Below are 26,145 nucleotides of genomic sequence, written 5' to 3' on the forward strand. Positions count from 1 at the left end.
TAAAGCTGCTTTGTAACAATGTTCATTGGTAAAAGCGCTATACAAATGAAAATTTAAATCGAATTGAAATTGAAAAGTAATTGGAGAATTGACTGCTCAGCTGTTCCATGACCAGTTGTGTGTTATTCCCTCATTATTTCACTTACAAGTAAGCAGATAAGTGGTCTCAAACTGATTTCAAGTATGGCATTTGCATTTGGAATCTATTGTTGTTAACTCTCAATATGAAAGCCGAAGAACAGTCACTGCCAGTGAAGCATACCATCATTAGTCTGAACAATCAAAACAAACTCACTGCAGAAATAGCACAAACATTAGGTGTGGCCAAATAAACTATTTGGTACATTCTTAAAAAGAAAGACACACAGGCAAACTCAGGAACTCCAAAAGGCCTGTAAGAGCATGTAAAACAACTGTGGTGGATGACAGAAAAATTCTTTCCATGGTGAAGAATATCCCCTTCACAAGAGTCGGCCAGGTCAAGAACACCTTCCATGAAGTAGGTGGATCTGTGTCAAAGTCAACAACCTGGATAAGTCTTTGCCAGAGTACTGTAGGGTTTACCACAAAGTGTGGCTTAGCAGTGGATTACAAGATCAAAAACATCAAAAAATTCCAAAGAAACCTTATAAAAATTCAACATTGTTGCCTGTGATGGGTTAACTCATTTTGTTAATGGTTATATAAATGATCACATGCCATTCAGCCCATAAAAGAGTTAAATGGGCTAAATGGCATGTTGGTACATCGTATTGTGATGGAATACAATGGCCTAAGTGTAAATTAGACATGAATGAATGGATGCAATCAGAGGACATAAAGTAAAATGAGCATCAAGAGTGTTGTTATACTACCGAAGATAATGGCGATGATAAATATAAAAGATTCCCTGATCTTATCTGCTTAAGTGTAGTATGGATTTTAAAAGACACTGCTGTGAGGATGTAAACACAGGGAGTGACACAGAGAAAGAAAGACTTCTTTAAATTCCTCAAAAACACACACCCATCTGCACAAGTTCAAGATAGTGCTGAAGGGAACCAGGGAGAGAAAGGCAGAGCGTGAGAGAGAGAGAGAGAGAGAGAGAGAGAGAGAGAGAGAGAGAGAGAGAGAGAGAGAAGCAGAGGTGTGTGTTCACTCGGCTTCAACACAATGAACGTTTTGTCTGGCTCTCATGGTGTGGGGCTGAGCAAAGGAACAAGTGTGACCCAAGGTGTCCCAAGTGTGTGCGTGTGCATATTAGTCTTTAACAAAGACAAGCATTCAGACAAACTCAGCGTTGCTCAGGAGGGGTGGAGTCAACCCAGACACACCCACCTGATACATATTCATTACCTCTGACAGTCCTCTCTATCTGTTTCTCTCAGTCTTTCTGTGTCCTGTGTCACCTTGACTTTCTCCTGTCATGGTGTCTTCCTGTCACTTGTCCCCTTTCTCTTATTTTGTGTATGCCTCTCATTTCTGTCTTGCTCTCTCCATTTCCTAATTTACAAAAACAAAACAAAACCTGCACCTCTGCAGAAATCTCTTGAAAGCCTGGTAAACCACACACACAGCTCTTCCACAGAGCTCATTTAAATTCAGTGCACACCACTCTACCCAGAAAGAGACAGGGCCCTGACACGCGCGCACACACACACACACACACACACACACACACACACACACAGAGGTAAAGAAACCAAGGTGCCCTCTGCTGGTGCTGTTCACTGCTGTTGATGCATAATGCTAAAAATCACACACACGAACAGCTTTGTTTTTGCCTTGTACTTTCACACACCGATATTCAGTTACACAATATAGCAAGATATCCAACACACACACACACACACACACACACACACACACACACACACACAGTTAGTAAAAACTTACCCTGAAAAATCTACCCTGAATGGCAAGCATATTAATCTTCACAATTGTGTCTAATCTTCAGTGGTATCCAAGATTTATTTTGTAATGAAATACTTAGTTGATGGTGTGCTTTCATACACACATTTTCCCATAAATAAATGACCTTTTCAGTGAAAAAAGGGATTTAAAAAAAGAAATAACAAAGTACAAAATGTTAATCAAAACATCTGCTTTCAGGAAAAAATAATACAAATTTAGAAAGTGATATCACAATACCAGAGATACCTCAGGAAAGTGCATTGTGAAATAATTGATAAAATTATTGCTATTTATTATAGTGTCATACTGCCTAGCCCCAGTGTATACTGTTTACATGTATAAACAGCTTCATCTACCATTTAAAATGGAAAGTGATTACAGATATGTCCTCCCAAGTGTGCATCTCCTGTGCCCTTAATCTGTGAGATGAAGATTTAAAGTATGGACACAATGAAAGCTGATCATTTAGATTTGTTTATTGTTCAAATATGCATGACAATTGTTTTTTTTAAATTAAACACTACACAAAACTGCTGACAGAGACAGAAAGACGTTCAGGAGAGAAATGGTGCCTGTCCAAACTCTTAGCCTGTGGAAAGAATGAGAAACAAACATGTAACCAACCAATAAGATGACAAAACAATAACTAACATGTTTTCATCCACGCACATTAAATTGTTTCTCATTTCTCACACTACTAGTTTAGTTTACACACGAGTTTACACACTAATAGTTTCTCACACTACTACATTATTGACATACAACAGGCCTCGTAAATCAAGCTGGATATGAACAGATTTATTTGTATATCGTTAAAAGAAGCATTTACACAAGAAATTTGGCATTTATAAAAAAAATTATTTAAAAAAAAATTAAGAAAAAAACGAATGTAAACCTCAACTGATCAGCTTCAAATCATATACAGTATCTCACAAAAGTGAGTACACCCCTCACATTTTTGTAAATATTTGATTATATCTTTTAATGTGACAACACTGAAGAAATGACACTTTGCTACAATGTAAAGTAGTGAGTGTACAGCTTGTGTAACAGTGTAAATTTGCTGTCCCCTCAAAATAACTCACCACACAGCCATTAATGTCTAAACCGCTGGCAACAAAAGTGAGTACACCCCTAAGTGAAAATGTCTAAATTGGTCCCAAAGTGTCAATATTTTGTGTGGCCACCATTATTTTCCAGCACTGCCTTAACCCTCTTGGGCATGGAGTTCACCAGAGCTTCACAGGTTGCCACTGGAGTCCTCTTCCACTCCTCCATGACGACATCACGGAGCTGGTGGATGTTAGAGACCTTGTGCTCCTCCACCTTCCGTTTGAGGATGCCCCACAGATGCTCAATAGGGTTTAGGTCTGGAGACATGCTTGGCCAGTCCATCACCTTCACCCTCAGCTTCTTTAGCAAGGCAGTGGTCGTCTTGGAGGTGTGTTTGGGGTCCTTATCATGCTGGAATACTGCATACTGATCATGCTCTGCTTCAGTATGTGACAGTACATGCTGGCATTCATGGTTCCCACAATGAACTGTAGCTCCCCAGTGCCGGCAGCACTCATGCAGCCCCAGACCATGACACTACCACCACCATGCTTGACTGTAGGCAAGACACACTTGTCTTTGTACTCCTCACCTGGTTGCCGCCACACACACTTGACACCATCTGAACCAAATAAGTTTATCTTGGTCTCATCAGACCACAGGACATCCATGTACACAGGACATTCCAGTAATCCATGTCCTTGGTCTGCTTGTCTTCAGCAAACTGTTTGTGGGCTTTCTTGTGCATCATCTTTAGAAGAGGCTTCCTTCTGGGACGACAGCCATGCAGACCAATTTGATGCAGTGTGTGGCATATGGTCTGAGCACTGACAGGCTGAACACCCACCCCTTCACCCTCTGCAGCAATGCTGGCAGCACCCATACGTCTATTTCCCAAAGACACCTCTGGATATGACGCTGAGCACGTGCACTCAACTTCTTTAGTCAACCATAGCGAAGCCTGTTCTGAGTGGAACCGGTCCTGTTAAACCACTGTATGGTCTTGGCCACCGTGCTGCAGCTCAGTGTGAGGGTCTTGGCAATCTTCTTATAGCCTAGGCCATCTTTATGTAGAGCAACAATTCTTTTTTTCAGATCCTCAGAGTTCTTTGCCATGAGGTGCCATGTTGAACTTCCGGTGACCAGTATGAGGGAGTGTGAGAGCGATGACACCAGATTTAACACACCTGCTCCCCATGCACACGTGAGACCTTGTAACACTAACAAGTCACATGACACCGGGGAGGGAAAGTGGCTAATTGGGCCCAATTTGGACATTTTCATTTAGGGGTGTACTCACTTTTGTTGCCAGCGGTTTAGACATTAATGGCTGTATGTTGAGTTATTTTGAACAGCTTATGTATTTCAATTACACTGAAATTTTGTACAAACCCATATTATAGGAATGAACTAATGAAGGGCATGTAATGTAACGTAACAGTTTCCCTGCATGATTGCTTGGTGTCCATGATCAAAGCATTTTCTGTTCACCTTTTCTGTAATTCAGCTCCAGATTTTGGTCTTTTCAGGGGCTGTGATGCTATCAAATAATATATAGTTTTATTGGTGTAGACTTTCACTTCTTCCTCTGAGAAAGTCTTTTTGCTGTTTTCTCATCATTTCAGCTGTATAAGCTTTTTCCTTTTATGGAGTATCGTGGGCGTTACCAAACGCAAACCAGCTGTGCCGTGCAAACAAATGGTAGTTTACGGGTGGTTAGCATTCATCAACGTACTCAAGCATGTATGAATAGTGTTTCCAAAACCTTCTCAAATCTGCTGCAAGATTTCGAGCTCGGTTCAGCTTACACAAACATTTCCGTACAACTTTACCAAAAGATTGATAGATGAGGCCCAATATTACTAATGTTTCTCACAGGGCATACCAAAATGCCTTTCTGACTTCTTTTCTCTGAAACTGAAACTCAATGGAACAGAAATGATCCGACTACTGGCTGAGGAATCTCTTATGCTAGACCTTTAAATCTTTTCATCCCCGAAGAGCAGAATAAAGGCAGGAGTGTTTACGGAAGTCGTTAGGAGTTTGCTCATCAAGGTTGTGCATTAGAGAAACGTGGATGGAAACACAGTTAAAGAGGAAACCTTACATGTAAAGCGAGGCTTGGCTATTTGTTGACGTCCTTTTTACTTGCGATGTACTGGACAACTTCCGCAGGAGTCAGGAGCTTTTCTGCTTCTGTATCTGGAATCTCAAATCCTGCAGGAAACGCAGTTAATCAGATTTAAACACTAGCACTTACCCAGTATGTTTACATGGACAGCAATAATCTAAGTATTGAGCTTATTCTGAAGAAGGCAATATTCTGATTAAGGTGTTTACATGAGTCACTTTTAGAATACTCCTTTCATGTACCCGTTTTACATGTTATAGAACATAGATCGATTAACGGCACACGTCATTACGTCCCCAGGCCACGCCATCCGACGTTCCTCCAGAATTTCACGTATCAACATACAGTTCGTCTTCGCTATGGTACGGTATACAGTTTTGAATGTTTCATTTTTAATTTTACAAACGCTTCAAGTGCAGTTAATTATTTGTCATGCTATACGTGCAAATAGATGACTGCTTCAAGCCATGGGCTGCGTCCCAAACCACATATTTACCTGCTATATAGTAGAGTAGCCAAGATACATGTATTTCACCTACTACATAGTAAGTAAGTACGTGGTTTCGGACACAGACGTGCTCTCGTTTGCTGTAAAACGGTTGAGCACTGCCGTGTGTGTACGTGTCCTGTTGCAAAATGCAGTGAAACCTCCCACACGACATTAATAATGTGATTAAGGTGTGTACATGTCTGTAATGCACTTCCATGATGCGACTAAAATAGGAATACTCCACATGTCTTAATTCGATGTGTTTACTTCGAGTATGACTTTAATCGGATTAAGGTCATCAATAGTTGCAGTTTACATGATAGTTTCTTAAATCGAGTTTCGTCTTAATTGGGTTAATATTGGATTATCGTTGTCCATGTAAACGTACTGACTGATATTGCAATATAAAATACTTATGTTAATGTTCTTAGTGGCATTCTTTAGTCTTATTAACTTGGAGAAAAATGAGCTGTAAACTACTATTTACAGCTGCTACATAACTTGTGTTGTTGATGTCCACAACATTAAATGTAACTATAAATGGATAAAAAAAAAAATTCAAATAAATATAAAATAATAATCGTTGGCAAACTGCTATGGTATAAGAGGAAAATGCTTTATTTATATATAAAATAAATAAGTAAATAAATAAATCATGGTGGTAGGGGCATCACATTTTTTTTTTCCTACAAAAGCACGCCCTCTTGTATTTATTCCTTACTTAGCATGTGCTTCTACCAGGCAGATTAGCATCAAGTTAAAATGTGTTAGTGTGGTTTTTATTGTTGTGTATAACATTTAAGTTATCATAAGTGAGCATTTTCTTTATTCTCGGAAACCTAGAATTTGTAATGCTGCAAGGTTATATGGCATTTATTGTCTTCTTCCATGAAAACAGGAAGCTGTAAGCAGATATTTCAATGCACTGACCAAACTCATCTTCCATCGCCATGATGATCTCCACCTGATCCAAACTATCCAGTCCCAAATCCTTCATAAAGTGAGATGATGACTGAAGCTGTGGTGTAGAAAAATGACACTTAATTAGCATGCATCATTCACTATGCACACTCCACTCTAGCAAACAGGAACAACTGTGGGTAGAAACCATTATTTCCGTTACAGAGGTTGTGTTCAGGTTCACGTTGAGCTGAGAACAGCAAGGCATGTGGCTTCTCACTTTTCATTTCAGATGGCTCTCAACATGCAGACCTGCATCTTGGCCAGCTTCTCTATCCACCTAGAGTTGGAGGTGTAGATGTCCTTTAATATCCATCCTTCCCAACATTCGACCTTGTTCCGATTTACAGCAATACATCATCTTCTCCAATCATGCCGAGTTGGGCATCTGGAGCTTTGCGCCCACCTGGTCTTAGCATATCTTTAATATCATGTAGCCTAGAGATATTAGCTATATCGCTTCAGTACAGGAATTCCTCAGGACTCGCATGTCATGCTTTCTCAGAAAAGCCTATTAAGGCATAAGTAATCAAGATATCAATATTATAACGTCCTTTTGTTCAGTCCAACTACTGACCACAGAATATCATGTCAGGGTTCTACGGTAACAATTTATTTTAGAAGCACTTGTGCTCCTAATTACAAATATTTTGGAGCACAAGTTTAGTTGTTTTCATTTTTTTAAGAGATGGAAATGTTAATGTGCCACAATATAACACACAAGTAGGCATGAGAAAACTTGAGCTGGTCAATTATGACAGAATTTAGGAACATCGTGTGAGCCATGACAAATTAATTTACCTTCTGATAAACTAAATAAAATATTTTCAGTTAATTTTACAGACTGTATGCAAAAAAAACAACAACTGTTTACCTGTTCCACCTTGTAAACAAATACAATAAACCTCAATGTTCAGTGTTTGAAGTCTGCTCTTCTTAAATATATTTAAAGCTACACTATTAGACATGTTCCACTGTCATGGTTCTGGCTGGAGTCAGTTCTCGAACCACTCTGTGTATATTGTGTATATATCTGAATAATCTCATATAGGATGTGATTGGGTGAGTTCATTTACCCATCAGATGCAAAGTGCTTTAGTTTAATGGTGTTCATTAACTATCTCCAATTAGGATTTTTACAGCCAATACCGATCCATATACCAATCTTTTTAAATTAAAATAATAGCAATTACAAATACTGTTGGTTAATTGATAAATAAACAGCATAACATGATCCATATTAATATCCCTTTAAGGAAATACCGAACTAAGCATAATGTCAAATTGATGTTTAATTACTATGGGTTGCATTTAATATCATTTCATTTCTCATTTTATTTATATTTTAAGAATTTTTTATATCTATTTTTTATATTAAACGATTTACTTATAACTAAGCACATTTTCTGTCTTTACATTTTATTAGGTTTTTTTGTTTGGTTTTGGGGGATTAAATCAAAACATGGAAACTGGAGTTGACTTTTCTAGTGATATCTGGCAACCATGAGTTTAAATGAAGTGAATATGCTATTAGAGTTAGTGAAGGAGAGCAGCAGTGTTCCGTATGTTTACAGACTGAACAGTTGCTACTCTTGATTATGATTGGTGAGGAATTATTTAATAAAGAAGTTTGAATTAAACCCACCTTGCAGCATTCGCATTATTATTAATTTACTCGCCGTGGCTACACGAGCATGTCACAGTGGCAGGTTCAGGTCATTTTGGATGATCAGTAAAAGATGGCGGTTTGTGAGATCGGCAAGTTGAGAGAAGCAGATGATGTACAGTGTTACTCTTGTCATCATAATGGCTCCTTTGCCATATTTGCACACTTGTTCGGTTGACTGAGGTGATGAAAAGCAGTGTGAAAGTACCTGTTGCGCGGTGTAGATGCATTTTGGAGTTGTAGTTTTTATTCCGATTGTATTATACAACTCCGAACAGGTCACTCGCACCAGTGCGAATATATATTTTTTCACAGTCGCACAAAGTTCTTTTCAGTCGCAAATGCGAGTGAAATGGTCACACTGTAGAGCCCTGTATGTGCTGGACCATTTTAACCACTATCAATGAAGTACAGGCTCACACAACAATTCGCATCTTTAACTAAAGGACGTTTGGCATATCCTTGTCCGATATCTATCTATACTCAAAAGTCAAGGTGGAGGACTGAGCCCTGTGTCTCCAGTCCTTACATAAAAACCTAAAGACCTACCTTTTCAGACATTATCTAGGACAACCCTTCATTACACCGCTCTCCATATGCTTTCACGTACTGACTGCTTTTTATTTTCTAAACCTGGTATTAAAGGTTGGTGCAGTTATTCAAGTCAGGTACTAGGGTTTGAAATTGTCCTTTTTTGTTAATCAAATAGACCACTAGTGGCTGCACAAACCCACATTAGTCTCTAGTCTTGGAGTTAATGAATCCTTAAAGAGTCTACGAAAACTCCGTACTGTGTCACTCCGCCCCGTTTGCTCTTTTCATTGTCGCTCTACTGTAGATAACAGCATCTACCAAAGGAATAAATATGAATGCAAACACACAGTTGGGTTTTCAGTGTCAGCTTTTTCGCCATATTTAAAATTGCCACCCTACATGCTATCCTTCTTCCCTTCACTCAGGGTTTATGTGCACCATGTAGTAAAGTAATACAGACCACCAAACAGTATACCTCAGCCACAGGAAGTGAAACAAAGACAATAATACAGTAATATGAACAGTACAACAAGGCAACAGGAAGTATGATGAAAGCAGTATGAAGTTTATATATACACTGCATCACGAAGCCACAGGAAGTGGCAAAAATGACAGGATATCTGGCAACGTCTGGTTATCTGTCTGCCTGTCTATATATTTGTCTTTCAATCAGCTTTACCCTATGAAGAAACATTTCTAACCTGATGGGAGTGGTCTCATCCACAATGACCCCACCCACATCCACACAGAGTACAATGTCTCACTGACTGGTTTGATGAGGTAATTGAAGTAAATCTCATTCTATGGCCAATAGATCACAATCCACTTGGGAGATTTTGGATGGAACGTGTTGGATAGAACGCTCCAAACACCAAGTGCAGGAATATGTTTTGCAAGAATGCCTTTTGGAAGTTCTCATCCTACAGTACAGATCCAGAGACTTGTATAATCTGTACCAAAGAGCTTTGAGGCTGTTCGGGCCGCCTGACATTGCCCGAAACCTTAGTTTATGATTGCCTGTCTAGCCAAATGTATCCATATACACCTACTCAACCATCTAGCTCTACATGTCTATTTGAAAAAATATGCATAATGCACGCAGGGAATGACTGCATATTCAGCTCTTTTTTTCCCCATGGAGTCATCTTGTTACTTCTAACAAGTGTGAGGATATGAGCTCATACCGTTTCTGGCTTGATTTTGTCGTACTGTTGAAGGACATTCATGACACGCTCTTCGATGATCTGCAGGGTTAGTGGTGGCGAATCGCAATACTGCCGACACAGCTGCAGCGCAGGACTCGGAACCTACAGAAGTAAAAACAACAAATATGGTCGTCATCATGTGTGATCAATTAATACGAAAGCCAACAACAGGTCCAAGTGTGTACACGATCTTTTCCTTAGTCTGGATGTAGTCGATCAACCAAGACAGGTTTGGCATCTGAGTTTTGTACTGGAGATGCAAGGAATAATTTAGACAGCAAGCACGAGAAGCTTACAGCCTCCTTTGCTTGTTACACAGGCCTCAGGTTTCAAAGGTTTCAAGGAAAAGTTGACACATTAACAACGTTTAGACTTAAATATTTGATGTGTGTAGAGATTCTGGTGCCAATTTGTTGGCTGATGCTGTATTTTCAATATTCCCGAGAGATCACTAGCTCAGTTGCAATGGTGCTTTGGTAGGAGAAAAAAAAATGTCAACAATCTCAAACATAAGTGCTGACTATATAAGCCTTTGCTGTTAGCTTCGAAAAAACAAAAGACTGGAGATCATCTTTTCCCTCACTCAGCATTTTCCAGTAAACATTGGACTCAAAGTTCCAGAATACAACGATGTCATGCTGAATTACAGCTGAGGCTAGTTAGTGATCTACAACGTGATGGCAGTATTAGACTGAAAGTTGAAGCTTTGAAAGATGCAGATGAGGAGGTGAGAGCGCTGGACAGACTAAAGCGCCGCAGCATCACTGTCTTTATGGTAGAGATGAAGCGAGAGCTAAATCCCACCAGTGCCACTATCAGCGGGTACACGAACAGCATTGTGGGTAATGTAGGTAACTGTCACTCAGAGTGGTGGAAAATGTTGATGTCGATGTTTTAAAAAGTCAACTTGGAATTTCAGTACAAAATAAATCTTGGATATCACTGAAGATCACATGCTATTTATAAAGCTTAACGTGCAAGTTCTTTTGTTTGGTTCTTCAGTGTGGTTGTTCTTTTAGTCAGACAAGCTGAATTAGCTCAGAGTTTCTCAATTTACTGGACAGTTCTACTGCTTCAATTCCAAACACACCTGAACTCAGTGGGAACAAATGCTTCATATTTTGCATACCTGGTTCACGTGAAATACACGATATGGTTTTAGGGACATCTGACCATCACACCCACATGTGGGTCTTCAACAAACCGATGCCACAAAATTGGAAGCACAGGGTTGTGTAGAACGTCATGGTATGCTGTAGCATTACAATTTCCCTTAAATAGTACTAAGAGGCCCAAACCTGTTCCTGCATGACATTGCCCATGTGCACAAAGCGTGCTCCGTGAAGACATCATTTGCCAAAGTTGGAGTGGAAGAACTCAAGTGGCCTGCACAGAGCCCTGACCTCAACTCCATTGAACAACTTTTGGGCTGGATTTGAACACTTTTCCTCTGACGTCACTAATGCTAATTGGCTGACTGGACACAAATCCCTACAGCCATTGTTCCAAAATCTAGTGGAAAGCCTTTGCAGAAGACCACAGGCTGTTACGGCAGATAAGAGAGGACCACCTCTATTTTTAACGCCCATGGTTTTGGAATGGGATGTTCAACATGTTCATCATATAGGTGAGATGGTCAGATGTGTCAACATACTTTTGGCCATATACAAATCTAGAAGCCTTACTGAATTTACTCGTTTAATAAAATTAAGGTTGGACCAACTCGGATCATCTTGGATCATGCGACAGCTCAAGTGTCCCTGTTTGATCTGAAGTTTCATATATGTTCACAAGGGTTTCCTCTGTATTCCCTGGTTACCTCCCAAAAAAGTCTGCCAGCAGGTGGACTGCTCTAAGTTGGCAATAGGTGTGAAAGTCTGTGTGCAACAGACTTGCATCTCATCCAGGATGTATTCCCGCCTCACGCCTAGTGTTCCTGGGTCAGACTTCAGATCCACTGACAAGGATGAATGAACAAATCATCATGTATGTTCAGAGTTGAATAGACTTTGGTGATTCAGTTAAATAGATAATGATCAGCTGTATGTTCAATCAAGAAAATCACAAACTGTGGCATATTCATTGCTGATACATAAATGATTGGTGATCCCTGTGCACCTTTGTTTCTATTACACAGACATACAACTACACAGAAAACAGCATGAGCATGATTTGAGCATTTATGTCCTACACACACTGTACAGTGCAGCAAAGACATTACAGGGTCACTGCATTAATCCAGCACAAGGCCGTTATGGCGGAAATGATGCATTGTAAAGGCTCACCCGTAACAGCTCCGTCCAGTTTGCTGGCTGTTTAAACGGAACCAGAGTCAGTGATCTTTGGCTGGCGGATTTTATGACTCCGCTGTGCTGTAATAACCTTACAGAGCGGATGCAGTGCACGAGTACTCGGGACGCCATGTCTGTTGAAACTCTTTTACCCAAAATGCATAGCAGCAAAATATAACAGCGGAGTCGGCATGTGCGTGCGCATGCGCACAGAGCCTGCTCTGTCTCACACCCCTTTCTTACAAGTTTCCCTTGGATTTAATTACACATTTCACGTTAATGAAAAGAAAAAAAAAACAGTCAACGTATTTGCTTGAATATATTAATTTAGATGTTTAACTTACTAAGAAAGAAAACCTACAAAAATTAAAAACTCTTACTTTGAAAGAATACCGGAAATAGCATGTTCCTCACTACAGTACAATAACAACTGGCTTTCACATAGATGTTGATGTGCTCAGTTTTATCAGTTTATGTATGTTGTTGTTGTTTTTTTATTACGTTAAAAATTTTTTATTTAATCCACGCTTATTTTCCAGAATATTCCGTTGGTCGGTGAGGAATATAAGAGGTTTCGCGCTTGAATCTAAATGTGAGGTCAGTGTTGGTGGAGCTGTCAAAAATGTCACAGTTTTATTACACTTGATCAATAAATAAATAAATGTTTTCAGATATTTGATGAATATATATTTTTGGAAAAGTTAACCTACTCGCGGAAAGAGGTAGAATGAATAGATAAAGTAGGAATGTAGGAATAGTGACCCAAACATTTCAGTTGAATCTTAAAATGGCGGCACAAAATGTAAGAATGTAGCCTGAGGACACTTCATGATATGGTGACAGTGCAAATAATTTTCTTATTCAGCAACAGAATTAGTGATTTAAAAATATAAGAATGCATTTTATGTAATTTAATATATATATATATATATATATATATATATATATATATATATATATATATATATATATATATATATTATCTGTATATATATATATATATATATATATATATATATATATATATATATATATTATCTGTAAAATATATCTACAACTATGAATTTTACTTCCAGTGTACATGTTATGTCACTGTACTTTTATTGACAGTTTGTTATTTGTGTGAAGTGACAAAGCTGTAAGAGGAACCTATCAAAAAGATGTTTATGATGTTAATAATCAGGTGGCATGGAGCCGGCAAGTGTGGAGAACCTGTGTGTGTTGTACCACAGTGCTGATTACCTGGTGCTCAATAAACACTGGGACATTCGCATCGACAGCAAACTGTGGAGTGAAACGCACACAGTGCAGAAACAACTGATGTACCGGTTCCCTCAGCTCGCCGACCCTCAAACACACTACGGCTTCAGGTAAACACACGTGGATACCTTCACATAAGCACACAGATATGCACAATTTATGCTACAGCTTTGGTATACTGACCAGTTTTCAAGGAGGCACTGTAGAGTTTGACTTGGTTCTGTGTGTGTGTGTGTGTGGACGGTTTGTGTTCTCTGCAGATTCTGCCATCAGTTGGACTTTTCCACCAGCGGTGTACTGTGTGTGGCGCTGAATAAAGCAGCAGCTGGACGAGCGTATCGCTGTTTCAAAGACAGAACAGTAACCAAGGCTTATCTCGCTTTGGTATACACACACACACACACACACACACACACACACACACACACACATATGTATGTCTCACCTGGCACACCTGGCACACGCGGGCCTGTATTCATGAAATTCTTTGGAGTGTCTGTACAATCAAACGCACATCTGGTCAGCGTGTGTGTAAGTTTGAGTGTACCGTTTTAACAACAGTCAACATCAATATCAACAATTACAGCAATTAAGTGTTCTATAAGTAATAACAATAATCAAGTTAATAATCGGAGGAACCTCATACAAAAAAATAGGTAACGAGGTTTAGCATCAACATTTGTATATGTGAGTTGGAATGTGTAGAGCTTTATCAGTTAGTACTAGATTTTATAGCATATTTTTTTAGCATATCGGGACACACACCGATCATCCATAACATTAAAACCACTGACAGGTGACATGAATTACATTGATTATCTCATTACAATGGCATCTGTCAAGAGGTTGGATATATTAAACAGCAAGTGAGCAGTCAGTTCTCAAAGTTGATGTGTTGGAAGCAAGAAAAATGGGCACGTGTATGGATCTTAGCAACTTTGATAAGGGACGAATTTTGATGGCTAGATTACCGGGTCAGAGCATCTCCAAAACATCAGGTCTTGTGGGGTGTTCCCAGTATGCAGTGGTTAGTACCTACCAAAAGTGGTCTGAGGAAGGATAAGTAGTGAACCAGTGACAGGGTCATGGGCACCCAAGGCTCACTGATGTGCATGGGGAGTGAAGGTAGCCCATTTGGTCCGATCCCACAGAAGAGCTACTGTAGCACAAACTGTGAAAAAGTTAATGCTGGCTATGATAGAAAGGTGTCAGGACACAGTGCATCACAGCTTGCTATGTACGGGGCTGCATAGCCACAGACCAGGCAGAGTGCCCACTTCACTGCTGAAAGTACCTACAATCCATGGAGCAAAGGAAGAAGGTGATCTGGTCTGAACAATCATGTTTTTAAGACAAACTACCTTTTTTAAATCAGCTTCACTAAAAATATATATTTTACCCTTACTTCTTTCCTGGGATCTTAGAAAACTCTACTCTGCTGAATGCCTTCTTTCTACTGGCTCACTGTTGCAGGTCCAGCATAAATTAGGGCATGTTTAAATGTAAATTAGATGTATATGAGGGTCATAAACATGTCTGATTCCTGTGCAGGTTCGAGGCACTGTGGCCGATAGCAGAATGACGCTGGACGCTGCCATCGGTAAAAATACCACTGAGGGGAAAACGCACATGATGTGTGTGGAAGGAACAGAAGGTCAGAATCACGAGGACCTCACATGCACTTTTACACAGGAATTAAGCCACTGTTATATCACAGCGCTGTTGAATTCTCACATCTGATTGGTCAATAGGTGTTGATTCATTTTCTATAACAGCAGGTCTGAAACTCTGACAGAGGCAAATTTGGAAAAAGCAAAACAGTACAAGTGATGATTGATTCTGTGGATGAAAATGGCTGCTCGACAAGTGGATGATCTGTTAACCTGCAACTCAGTGCAAATGAAAGTTTCATTGGTTTTCTCCCCCCCCCTCCCTTTCTTCTATTGTGGCGGTAGGATGTGAGAATCCCAAGCCGAGCCAAACATTATTAACTGTATTAGAATATGGATCATATGATGGAGAGCCTGTTACTAAAGTTCTTCTACAGCCTCTTACAGGTAAAAAATTATCATTTCTATCACACATCTCATAGAGGGAATGTACACTCACTGTCCACCTGTTCATTTATGTAGTTATCCAATCAGTCAATCATAAGGCAGTAGCACAATGCATAAAATCGTGCAGATACAGGTTGAGAGCTTCAGTTAAGGTTATGTTAATGACAACTGCATGAATGTGCATAATAAAGTGGACAGTGAGCGTATCCCTCAATATTACACATAAGATTAACTGAAGGAAACATAAATCAGTAATCAATTTCTTCCCTTTTAGGACATTTATTGAATTTTTTTTCTCTTTTCGGATGCTTTTATTATATTATAATTTATAATTTAAGTTTAGAACTGAAATCTTTACTCTTCCCCTTTTAGGACGCACCCATCAGCTCCGAGTGCACTGCAGCTCTGTTGGTCACTCCATCGTGGGCGACTTCACTTACAGCCTCGGAACAGACAACGCTCCGTACCGCATGATGCTCCACGCTTACTTCCTCCGAATCCCTCTGCAGCACGAGGTCATCGAGGTCACAACTTCCGATCCTTTCGTTATCGAACTTGACCCCAAATGGTCGCCAGAAACACGTGTTCAAAATCTCGAGAGCTTAATGACTGAAATAATACTGAGAACTAAAGCAGAAGAGCGACAAAGGCAGGAGGAGAACTTAGCGCATGAAGAAGAGAAAAAGAGAAGGAGGAGGAAGAGTGTGGAGGAGAGTGAGGAGGAACGAGCACAGTGCCAGCAATGGCTCTCTGAATGGACGCTCAGTGACTAATCATTTTTTTTATTTATCATCTTGTCTTGTTGGTTGTGATTATTATTATTTATTATTATTATTATTATTTTAAAACAAATAAATTGGTTCATGATGATCATGCTACTGTTTTTAAGACTCACCAGATGTTTCTCTGCATGACCATTTTCATCATTTTAACTGTAAAAGAACATCGGTCAGAGCCACACCATTTTTAGGATTGTGTCACCCCACTGAGGACATATCACGGTTAAACAGATCACGAGAAAATCCGAATCAAATCTTGTGTGTGAAGCTGAAACATTTATCAATGATTGATTTTTTTTTTTTTTTCAGGGTTACGAGCACAAAGTGCTACATGATGACCCCGATTCCCAAAAAAATTGGGATGCTGTATAAAAATGTAAATAAAAACAGAATGCCAGATTTGATTCACAATAGAACATAGAAAACATATCAAATGTTTAAACTGAGGAAATGTACCATTTTAAGAAAAAAAAAGTTCATTTTTAATTTGATGGCATCTCAAAAAAGTTGGGATGGGGCCAACAAAAGGCTGGAAAAGTAAGTGTCACTAAAAAGAAACAGTGGGAGGTTAATTGGCAACACGTCAGTAACATGATTGGGTATAAAAAGAGTATCTTAGAGAGGCAGAGTCTTTCAGAAGTAAAGATGGACTGAGGTTCATCAATCAAAACAGATTCAGAATAATGTTTCTCAACGTAAAATTGTGAAGACTTATTATCTCATCATCTACAGTACATATCATCATCAAAAGATTCTGAGCATCTGGAGAAATCTCTGTGCACAAGGAATGAAGGTGAAAATCAATATTGCATGCCTGTGATCTTCAGGCCCTCAGGCAGCACTGCATTAAAAACAGGCATGATTCTATAATGGAAATCACTGCATGGGCTCAGAAACACCTCCAGAGCTCATTGTCTGTGAACACAGTTCAACGTGCCATCCACAAATGCTGGTTAAAGCTCCATCATGCAAAGAAGCAGCCATATGTGAACGTGATCCAGAAACACCGCCGTCTTCTCTGGGCTAAAGATCATTTAAAATGGACTGAAGCAAAGTGGGAAACTGTTCTGTGGTCTGACGAATTGAAATTTGAAATTCTTTTTGGAAACCATGGACACCACGTCCTCTAAACTAAAGAGGAGAGGGACCCTCAGGCTTTTTATCAGCGCTCAGTTCAAAAGCCTGCAGTACGTATGGTGCCTATGGAATTCATCAGTGCCTATGGAATGAGCAGCTTGCACATCTGGAAAGGCATCACTGCTGAAAGGTATATACAGGTGAGAGCAACATCTGTTTCCATCCAGATTCCATTCCATCTTTACTTCTGAAAGACTCTGCCTAACATACTCTTTGTATACACAATCATGTTACTGCCAATTAACCTTCAGCTGTTTCTTTTTTACTAACACTTACTTTTCCAGCATTTTGTCCCAACTTTTTGATTGTGTTTCAGCCATCAAATTCAAAATTACCTTCTTTTTTTTTTTTTTTCTTAACCGGTACATTTCCTCAGCTTACAGTGTAAACATTTGATATTTTCTATGTTCTTTTGTGAATAACATTTGCAAATCATAGCATTCTGTGTTTATTTACATTTAGTAAAATTTTACACAGGGTTGTATAATACAGTGGTTTTCAAAGTGGGGGGCAATTTGGTGTGAAAAATTATATATATATATATATATATATATATATATATATATATATATATATATATATATATATATATATATATATATATATATATATATAATCAATCATGTTATTTTTAGGGTTTTTTGCTATTTTTATTACTATAACATGTTATATAAGGGGGGATATATTCATAAGTCTGTATTTTTAATGTGTTTTAAAGACATCTTGCAAAAAGGGGGGCCTCGGTCAAATGTTAATACAATTTGGGGGGCCTTGCCCTGAAAGAGTTTGGGAACCCCTGGTATAATATACTTGTTTGTTTCCTTTAGTTTGTATTAAATCACTTAACTAACTAACTACTTCACCATATGATTCGACTAAAGGTTGTAACTCGTAATTCCCAACCTCTGAAAGAAAAAAAACTAAGAAATAATAATAAGTAATAGTAGTTGTATCACATTACAGATGTTTACATAGTCCACAAGATGCAGTAATAATTTACACAAACGAACCAGTTCAAAAGTTTACATACACTTGATTATTAATACTGAGTGTCGTTACCTGGATGATCAGTGACTGTGTTTATGTTTTGTGATAGTTGTTCATGAGTCCCTCGTTTGTTCTGAGCAGTTAAACTGCCCACTGTTCTTCAGAAAAATCCTCCAGGTCCTGCACATTCTTTACTTTTCCAGCATCTTCTGTATATTTGACCCCTTTCCATCAGTGACTATATGATTAAGATCCATCTTTTCACACTGAGGACAACAGAGGGACTCGTACACGACTATTACAAAAGGTGAAAACATTCACTGATGCTCACCCTTCAGAAGCTAAATAAGATATTTACATGTTTCCCAGAAGACAAAATAATTACAGGCAGTGTAATTGCTCGGACACAGGATTAAGAATCAAGTGTATGTGAACTTTTGAACTGGTTCATTTGTGTAAATTCAGTCTTGTGGACTATATGTAAACATCTGTTATGTGAATTAGCTTATTCAGGGCAGAACTTAAAAATGCATGTTTTTTGTTTTGTTTTTTTTTAACAATCCCTCTTTAAAAAAAATTATACATTTTTGCAGATAATTTCACACCCACAGGTTAAATGCTGCAGGTCACCAAGAAATAATCTCTTTTACAAATAGGCACCATTTCTCAATCATGTACTGAAAATTATGTAAACAAACAAAAAAGTCATACCACAAGTCATGTGATGTCTGTTATAATCAGCGAGGGTGTGTTTTCACAGAGACACATTTTGTGCTGCAGAATCTACACAATAAATACACGCTTTTCATAAAGACCGCTCCTCAACTTCTGCCCCTCCTGACTTCAGTCTTTTACACACTGCTCAGGGAAACAATCGACCTCCCTGCGCAGTCTGTGTTCCGTCTACACACACACACTTACATGTAGAGTGCTTAAATATAAAACACAGTGTTCATGGAGTTAGACTAAAGATAAACATACAGATCTGTATCAGTTAGAAACATCCTTCATATTTCAGCGAAGGGAGGAAATGACAGATAGAAAGAGTCTGGTTTGAAGATCTAATCATCCGTGGTTAGATTTGGCTTAGTGGGAGGAATTTCTGATAATAGCTCTTGGTCACATCGATCATCAGCTCCTGTGTGCACTCTGGCAGCTCTCCGGTAAATAACCCTAAAGAAAGAAAGAAAACCCACACGAATAAAACAAAATTAGGTTTGAGATCTTTGAAATCTTCTTTGCCTATTCTTGTGTGATGAGCACAACATGTACAGCCTCGGTTCAAACTCTGCTTTGTCTAAAAATGGGCTCTGAAGTGGTGCAAGTGCACAAGCAGTTAGTGCTCTCCTCCAAGCGTATTCAGCTGCTTTGTAATGTAGCACGAACAGCATTTTGAAAAGGTGCTTCGCAAAGTTTCTCAGCATGGTAAAGTAGTCAGGACATACGATTAATCAGGAAAACCGTGCTGTGGATTCTTCTCAGATAACATGATAACAGATAGCATGATAAAATAAAATCGTACTAATTAACTAAGACGAGAGTCTGGTGAGTGAGCAACTGTTTACTACTGCTATAACGCAAGTGATAACAGGAAGTAACTTGATCTGTGGATGTTCCATAACATTAAACGTAACGATAAATGAATAAGGGTGTTTTCACATATAGTTCGTTTTAAAACTTAAAGTGAACCAGAAAGAGAACCGGCCGAAAGTGACCTCAGTCCTTTTGGTTTTCATAATATAGTGGACTCGAACGAGAACCCGGTTCTTTTTTTGGCCCTCTTCAGCAATAAAGTGATCTCAGACGGTTTCTTATTCACGCTACAATTTCATAAGAACTCAGACCCAAGCTTGCACCCAAAATTTTATCCAAGTCATCATAGAAGGGACAGGAATCCTTAATTTCAGCGGACTCTCCACTTCGACGCATTTTATCACGGGTGTTCATGTACTTCTGTCATAGTTTTTGTTTTACTATTACCCGGCATTGTAGTGCTGTTCTGTTATAGCCTCTTTCCTTCATTTTTTTGAGAAAACAAAAGAAACACTTATGTTCTTATGTGTTGAGGATAATTGACATTTAATCCATCCATCCATCCATCCATCTTCTATACCGCTTTATCCTTTTCAGGGTCACGGGGAAACCTGGAGCCTATCCCAGGGAGCATCAGGCACAAGGCAGGGTACACCCTGGACAGGGTGCCAGTCCATTGCAGGGCACACTCACACACCCATTCATACACTACGGACACTTTAGACAATCAGTCTACCATGCATGTCTTTGGACTGGGGGAGGAAACTGGAGTACCCAGAGGAAACCCCCGCAACACGGGGAGAACATGCACAAATGAACCATACTCGGACCATCTCCGGAGGTGCAGTTCGCTTTTGGGTCCTTTTAGGGGGGTCTGAGATCACTTGGTTTGTTCACACATACACGCTGATCCACTCCGAGAGCGTTTGGAGGGCTCAGACGAACTAGGTGTGAAAACACCCTAAAATTATGGTGTGTTTATAAATAGATTTGAATTTAATTGTCACTCTTGGTGAATCGCTGTGGTATAAAAGGAAGAAGAAAAAAAAAAAAAACACTTGGTGATATAAAAGAAGTATGGCGTTAAATAACAGTAACTCGCCACTCTGTTGTTGATTATTTTTCTAGAACAGCACGTCCCACTGTGTTTTATTCACACTTAAGAGCAAGAGAAATTTCTTTCTAGGTTCTTTCACTCTCTTTGTTCCCTCTCTGCGAAAAAGAATGTTAAAGATATGTTTAAATGCATGGGCACTGACCTGGACACCCAGAGAACACTGTAAACGGAGGAACGACTGTCTCCGGAGGCAGGACCGTGTTATCCAGTATTTTACAGCAGTCTTTCAACACACACCGCCGACCCTGCACCACACACACACACTTACTTCACTTTAATAACATGGCAGCTGGATCCATGTTCTGAATTTCTGTGATTCACAGTGTGTCATAATTATGCAGCTCCATTCCATCATATAAACATCGCTCCACACACACTCACCCTCAATCCATTGTGGTGTTAACTGGAATGGTGTGAATGTGGACTATGGCCCTGTTTATACTGGTGCGTTTTGAAATGAAAACGATCCTCGTCCACACTGGTGTTTCTGCTGTGTTTCAGAAACGATCTCCGTCCATACTACGTGACCGAAAACGCATGTCACATGACCATTCATGCACACTGGCCATGCGCATACGAGTGTAAACAGGAAGTTGGTTGCTAGTCCAAACCGGCGTTCCATGTAGGGCTCACGCTGCTTGAAACGAGATTTGTTGTCGATTGCTCTAATCATAGCTCGCCTCTTGCGCATGTAGGCAGCTGCAGTATTATAAAATACAGAATTTAACTGCACAATGGCTGGCAAGAATGACAACAAAGCCAGAAAAGCTTGCGGTTCAGTCTCCGTGCTGTTGTATATGATCAAGATAGCGTAATGGTCATATTGTACGGGCTTGACGAATCAGGGAAGCTTAGGCAAAGATCCAGAAGACTCAATCAGGGGATGAATGTGGGCAAAGCCATGCCTTCGTTTTCAAAAGTCTTCGTTTTGGTCCGTTTACACTGAAACGCGATCCCGGAGTTTTCAAACTAAAAGGGGATTTTCGGGGTTTCCAGAAGTCACCGTTTTCGAGTGTTGAAAACGTCGGAGTAGTGTAGACGAGAGGCGTAACCGTAACAAAAGTTTTCAAACGAAAACGTTCTAGTGTAAACAGGGCCTATACAGTGGATAGCGGTGGGGTGTTGATTAGCTGAGATATATGTTTGGTGTCTGAAGTTTGCTTCTTAACCCTACGTTCACACTAGGAAGTAACAAAGTGACAGGTGATCATTCATTTTCTACGTACGTGCATGACACAGACAGGCAAGCAACAATGCGACAGCGGAAAGGAAGTAGAAGAGCGCCGGTGCCTCTGGTGAGTGTATGTACAGAATACAGTTAGCTTGCTTGGGTAATTCGCTCACGAAGCCTGGAAGGTAGCATGTAAATACATACAACAGGCTACAGAGGACTTGACTGTTGCTAATGTGAATGCAGGGTAAATCTGCTCGTTGTTTAAGGAAACACAGGAATCCAACTGGACTGACTAGGAATATACATATAAACTACGTACGATGACGCAGTTTTTCCCGATGTGAACGTATGAGCCGATCTGAGCCGCATTTACAACACAGTCCTCCTCTATGAACACGTGATCTCCGATGTGCAAGGGGAAGAAAGCCACCCTGTGGAAACAAGACAAATATCCTATACTGAGTATTCATAGTCAGGAGGATAATACAGTCCCTGAAAGTCTGATTCCGTATCAGATTTGATTTGATCTTCCACATTAGCACAACTTGTCTAAAATGCCTATTGTACGAATTTCCTAGTGCAGTGCTTCTCAAACATTTTGTAGCCATGGACCCCCTTCAACTGTGAAATAAATTCATTGGTTAAAATAAGATTTATTTTTTTTGGGAGCCACAGAGCTTTTTAGTCTAACACATTAGGCCTGAGTTGACTTTGGTGCTTGGACCCCTAAATATATATAATAATATATATTTAATAATTAGTCCCTCCAGGATTTTGCGACCACAGAAATGAACGCAAAATCAAGCAAATGCCGCAACATATGGTGGACCTTGCAATTTTTCAAAAATTACCACAGATTTGGGCAAAGATACATCATGTGATGTTATCACGATGCACATTCAGCCAAAGCCTTCTTCGATTCACGTGCATCAAAAATGAGTAAAGCTAAAAAAGGTCTCATTTACCAACAAACATCACTGTAAAATTGCAATTTCGCTAATTCAAGTAATTTTACGCAAAGAAAGCAGGAAAAAAAAGAAAGAAAAAAAGCCACAGCAAAATAGAGCATTTTTTTGTGGAAACAATCACCAAAAAAATTTTTTTTTTTAAATCTACGAAATCCTGTACGGACTGAATAACCTTGATAATGTCGGCTGTGGTCTATGCTACTGTGACAAAATGCTTCATAGTCCCCAGGACGTCCCTGGTCCCCACGTAGAGAACCACTGTCCCAGTGCAGTACATCAGTTACTGTGAGAAACTACTGGGAGATATCCTGAGCTCAGGAATAACAGTAATGGTGCAATCCTAATCAAAATCCTTTCATATGATCTGCACGTAGATCAGCTGAGATATTACACTACGTTAGCACTAAAGACCAGCTGAAGGCCATCTAATGCTTCTCAAAGCATTAGTTTTTGGCAAAAAACTAATTTCAGAAGTAGATACGCTAGAAAACAAATGTCTTGTATTTAGGGCTGGGTAAAAAAAAAATATAAATTCCCCCAAATCGATTCTTAATACACGTACTTTACTTGAGAGGATGTGAATATTATATGTACTTCGGATCTCGTCCTGAACATGTCTCCACCTTTCCTGTTTTGAATTTTGAAAGCGGTTTTATTTCTTAAACATGTTTCAAGTTGTTAATGAATTTCACTGTTGCACATTTACAATGTTTATTTTTTACATTAATGTGCAGTTTGTGCTTACCTTGTGTGCATTGTATGCACATATTTATGATTTCTTGTTACAATGTTTGTTCCTCAAAGTAAAAAGTAATTAAACATTATTGTGTGCACCCTATTGCTAATGTAAACGTGTATTTCAGTAACATAGCTAAGTAGGAGGATTTCAGTTACCAGCATTTATATTAAAATATGGATTTCATGTCTGGAACTAACATTTTAAATGAAATATTGATAACTAAACAATATTGAATCGAAACCATATAAATGAGAATCAAATCACCAAATTGGTCACAATACCCAGCCCTACTTGCATTGCGATTCTAAATTACCATCTGTTCTTGATTTTGTGCATCTTGATGGGACACTTTCAGCTCCTTACCCCTTGCTGAACTTTTTAAACGGTGGCCGGATCACACTCCTGCTCTTGATGACGCAGTGCCTGCCAACTCTGACATTAGCCAGATCTCCTCTGATGATGCAGTCATTCATCACTATGGTCTGATAAGAGGCAGAAAACCACATTCAGACTAACAGACACATAATATTACACATAAGTGGAGATGTCAATTTGGGCTTACTTTTCCATTCAGAACAATGTTCTGGCTCCCACAAAGAACCGACTGCCTGCTCACTTTATTGCCTGACGCCTGCAGGGAACACAAAACACAAGAATATTCAAACAAGAAAAATGTAAGGAGTAAACAGCATCATAGTTCCCATAATAATAGGTGTATCTCCATGATCAATATTTATCAGCATCACGTATAAGTGTAACACGAAACGGCTTGATTTGATTCCGCACGTTGACATTGGTTCCTTTTGAAACAGGGAGTCCGAGTGATGAAGTGCTTGACTGATTGTTTCGAGATGCGCAAAACCCACGCCGAAGCTCCGAACTACAAACGATAGCTTAGGAATGCGATAAATATGAAGAACAGCAAAACGTTAACGCGAGAGACAGTGTATAAAGATGAGGTAGCGAGCTATTCCAGCCCCGAGTTAGTGAAACACTCCTGTGAAAAGTGTCAAATAACTGTGAACAAACTGTGTTACTTGTGTTCTCAACCAAGGGATGGTTGGAATAGTGTGCAGGAAGTCGAAAGCAACAAACAAACAAACAAACAAACAAACAAACAAACAAACAATACACAAACGAACCATGTTTGCTGCTAACACATAGCTACTATAGAGCAAGCCCCGCCCCAAGGGCGGGACATATACGCTCTAGAGAGCATTTAATTGACAAGCACACACTCAGTACTGGATGAGTTATAAAAAAAAAAAAAATTAAATCCTTTCTCCAGCAAGCATGACAACCTACAACCTTAAAACAAAACCCCCAAAACATGCGTTGTATTTTACTGAAACACCAATTGTTATTTAATCTACATGATCTGTCCTACTGCATTTTAAGTTTAACACGTTATTATGGAGTTTTTGTGTTTAAGAAGGAAAACACCAAAACACAAAACGCCATTAGGGTCAGTTCTCCCTCTAAGAATATGGTAGTACTTCAGCTCTGCAGAAACGTTTTGCCAGCTATGAATAAATGAATCATTGCCAATTACCACAGACATCTGAAAGTACAGAAATGCTTAGTTATCACTGTTAGCCTCCTAGCTGAGCTAGCAACTCATCCTCAACACAGCCGCGATGGCACTACAACCTGTATAATAAAATCATAAAACATTCACGTACTGTCTCGATGTATTCAGCCTTGTTATATAAAATTTCACTCAGCTCCATTCCTGCAAAATGGTAATGCTTACAGCGGGGTTTTTTTGTTCAGCTAGGGCGTTAGCTATTCTCTCACGCCTGTATACCAATAAGTCCCGCCCACACCCACTCTACTCGATAACGATGCATTCCAATTGGCGGATTTCTCGTGAGCATGAACGACTAGCCAATCATAGTACAGGAACGTGAAGCTATCTTGTCACTTCCGCATCCAGGCTACATTAACTCTGATCACCTAAAAACTGGGACATGTAAGAGTCTTTAGTTATCTAGTAGGAATATCTAATATATAGTTATTTATCTCTTTATTTTATTTTATTTTATTTTATTTTATTTTATTTATGTAGTATTGTTTTGGTATTAGTATTTATTTATTTATTTTTTGTTTTTATTTTTTTCCATTTTATTTAAAATTTTCTGCCATTCCGCTGCCCACACTCCAGTCCAGTA

At 39.2% G+C, this 26,145-nt stretch overlaps 3 protein-coding genes across 5 annotated transcripts; 1 reads left to right on the top strand and 2 right to left on the bottom strand.

Moving 5' to 3' along the window:
* Nucleotides 1-2,354: 2,354 nt before the first annotated feature.
* On the bottom strand, nt 2,355-12,396 carry ndufab1b (NADH:ubiquinone oxidoreductase subunit AB1b). Its single transcript, XM_017456255.3, has 5 exons — nt 12,218-12,396; nt 9,912-10,034; nt 6,498-6,585; nt 5,054-5,163; nt 2,355-2,482 (listed from the first exon to the last, which is right to left on the bottom strand). The coding sequence occupies exons 1-4, from the start codon at nt 12,353-12,355 to the stop codon at nt 5,072-5,074; spliced, it is 441 nt and encodes a 146-aa protein (XP_017311744.1). The 5' UTR covers nt 12,356-12,396; the 3' UTR covers nt 2,355-2,482; nt 5,054-5,071.
* An 88-nt stretch (nt 12,397-12,484) lies between these two features.
* Nucleotides 12,485-16,423, top strand: rpusd1 (RNA pseudouridine synthase domain containing 1). Of its 2 annotated transcripts, none has more exons than XM_017456234.3 (6): nt 12,485-12,820; nt 13,407-13,593; nt 13,744-13,867; nt 15,035-15,137; nt 15,439-15,540; nt 15,913-16,423. In XM_017456234.3, exons 2-6 carry the CDS (start codon nt 13,412-13,414, stop codon nt 16,311-16,313), a joined length of 912 nt encoding a protein of 303 aa, XP_017311723.1. In that variant the 5' UTR covers nt 12,485-12,820; nt 13,407-13,411; the 3' UTR covers nt 16,314-16,423. The 2 variants fall into 2 exon arrangements, with proteins under 2 accessions (XP_017311723.1, XP_053543811.1); XM_053687836.1 differs by having other exon boundaries at nt 12,485-12,698.
* Nucleotides 16,424-19,160: 2,737 nt separating this feature from the next.
* On the bottom strand, nt 19,161-25,699 carry dctn5 (dynactin 5). Of its 2 annotated transcripts, none has more exon segments than NM_001200471.1 (6): nt 19,161-19,616; nt 21,236-21,338; nt 22,587-22,698; nt 24,338-24,456; nt 24,537-24,605; nt 25,657-25,699. In NM_001200471.1, coding segments are annotated over 4 exon segments (423 nt in total). In that variant the 5' UTR covers nt 24,448-24,456; nt 24,537-24,605; nt 25,657-25,699; the 3' UTR covers nt 19,161-19,518.
* Nucleotides 25,700-26,145: the final 446 nt, after the last annotated feature.

This window comes from Ictalurus punctatus, chromosome 2, assembly GCF_001660625.3.
Source record: "Ictalurus punctatus breed USDA103 chromosome 2, Coco_2.0, whole genome shotgun sequence".
NCBI lineage: Eukaryota > Metazoa > Chordata > Actinopteri > Siluriformes > Ictaluridae > Ictalurus > Ictalurus punctatus.

Bases quoted from the DNA above. Each gene is read 5' to 3' on its own strand.
- rpusd1 (XM_017456234.3), top strand. From the start codon at position 13,412: ATGGAGCCGGCAAGTGTGGAGAACCTGTGTGTGTTGTACCACAGTGCT. The intron at 13,594-13,743 runs GTAAACACACGT...TGTTCTCTGCAG, and splicing joins CAAACACACTACGGCTTCAG to ATTCTGCCATCAGTTGGACT. The intron at 15,541-15,912 runs GTAAAAAATTAT...TTCCCCTTTTAG, and splicing joins TCTTCTACAGCCTCTTACAG to GACGCACCCATCAGCTCCGA.
- ndufab1b (XM_017456255.3), bottom strand. From the start codon at position 12,355: ATGGCGTCCCGAGTACTCGTGCACTGCATCCGCTCTGTAAGGTTATTA. The intron at 6,586-9,911 runs GTATGAGCTCAT...TCTACACCACAG, and splicing joins ACAAAATCAAGCCAGAAACG to CTTCAGTCATCATCTCACTT. The intron at 5,164-6,497 runs GTCAGTGCATTG...CGTTTCCTGCAG, and splicing joins GGCGATGGAAGATGAGTTTG to GATTTGAGATTCCAGATACA.
- dctn5 (XM_017482830.3), bottom strand. The intron at 24,457-24,536 runs GTAAGCCCAAAT...GCCTCTTATCAG, and splicing joins ACATTGTTCTGAATGGAAAA to ACCATAGTGATGAATGACTG. The intron at 22,699-24,337 runs GTAAGGAGCTGA...TTGTTTCCACAG, and splicing joins TTTAAAAAGTTCAGCAAGGG to GGTGGCTTTCTTCCCCTTGC.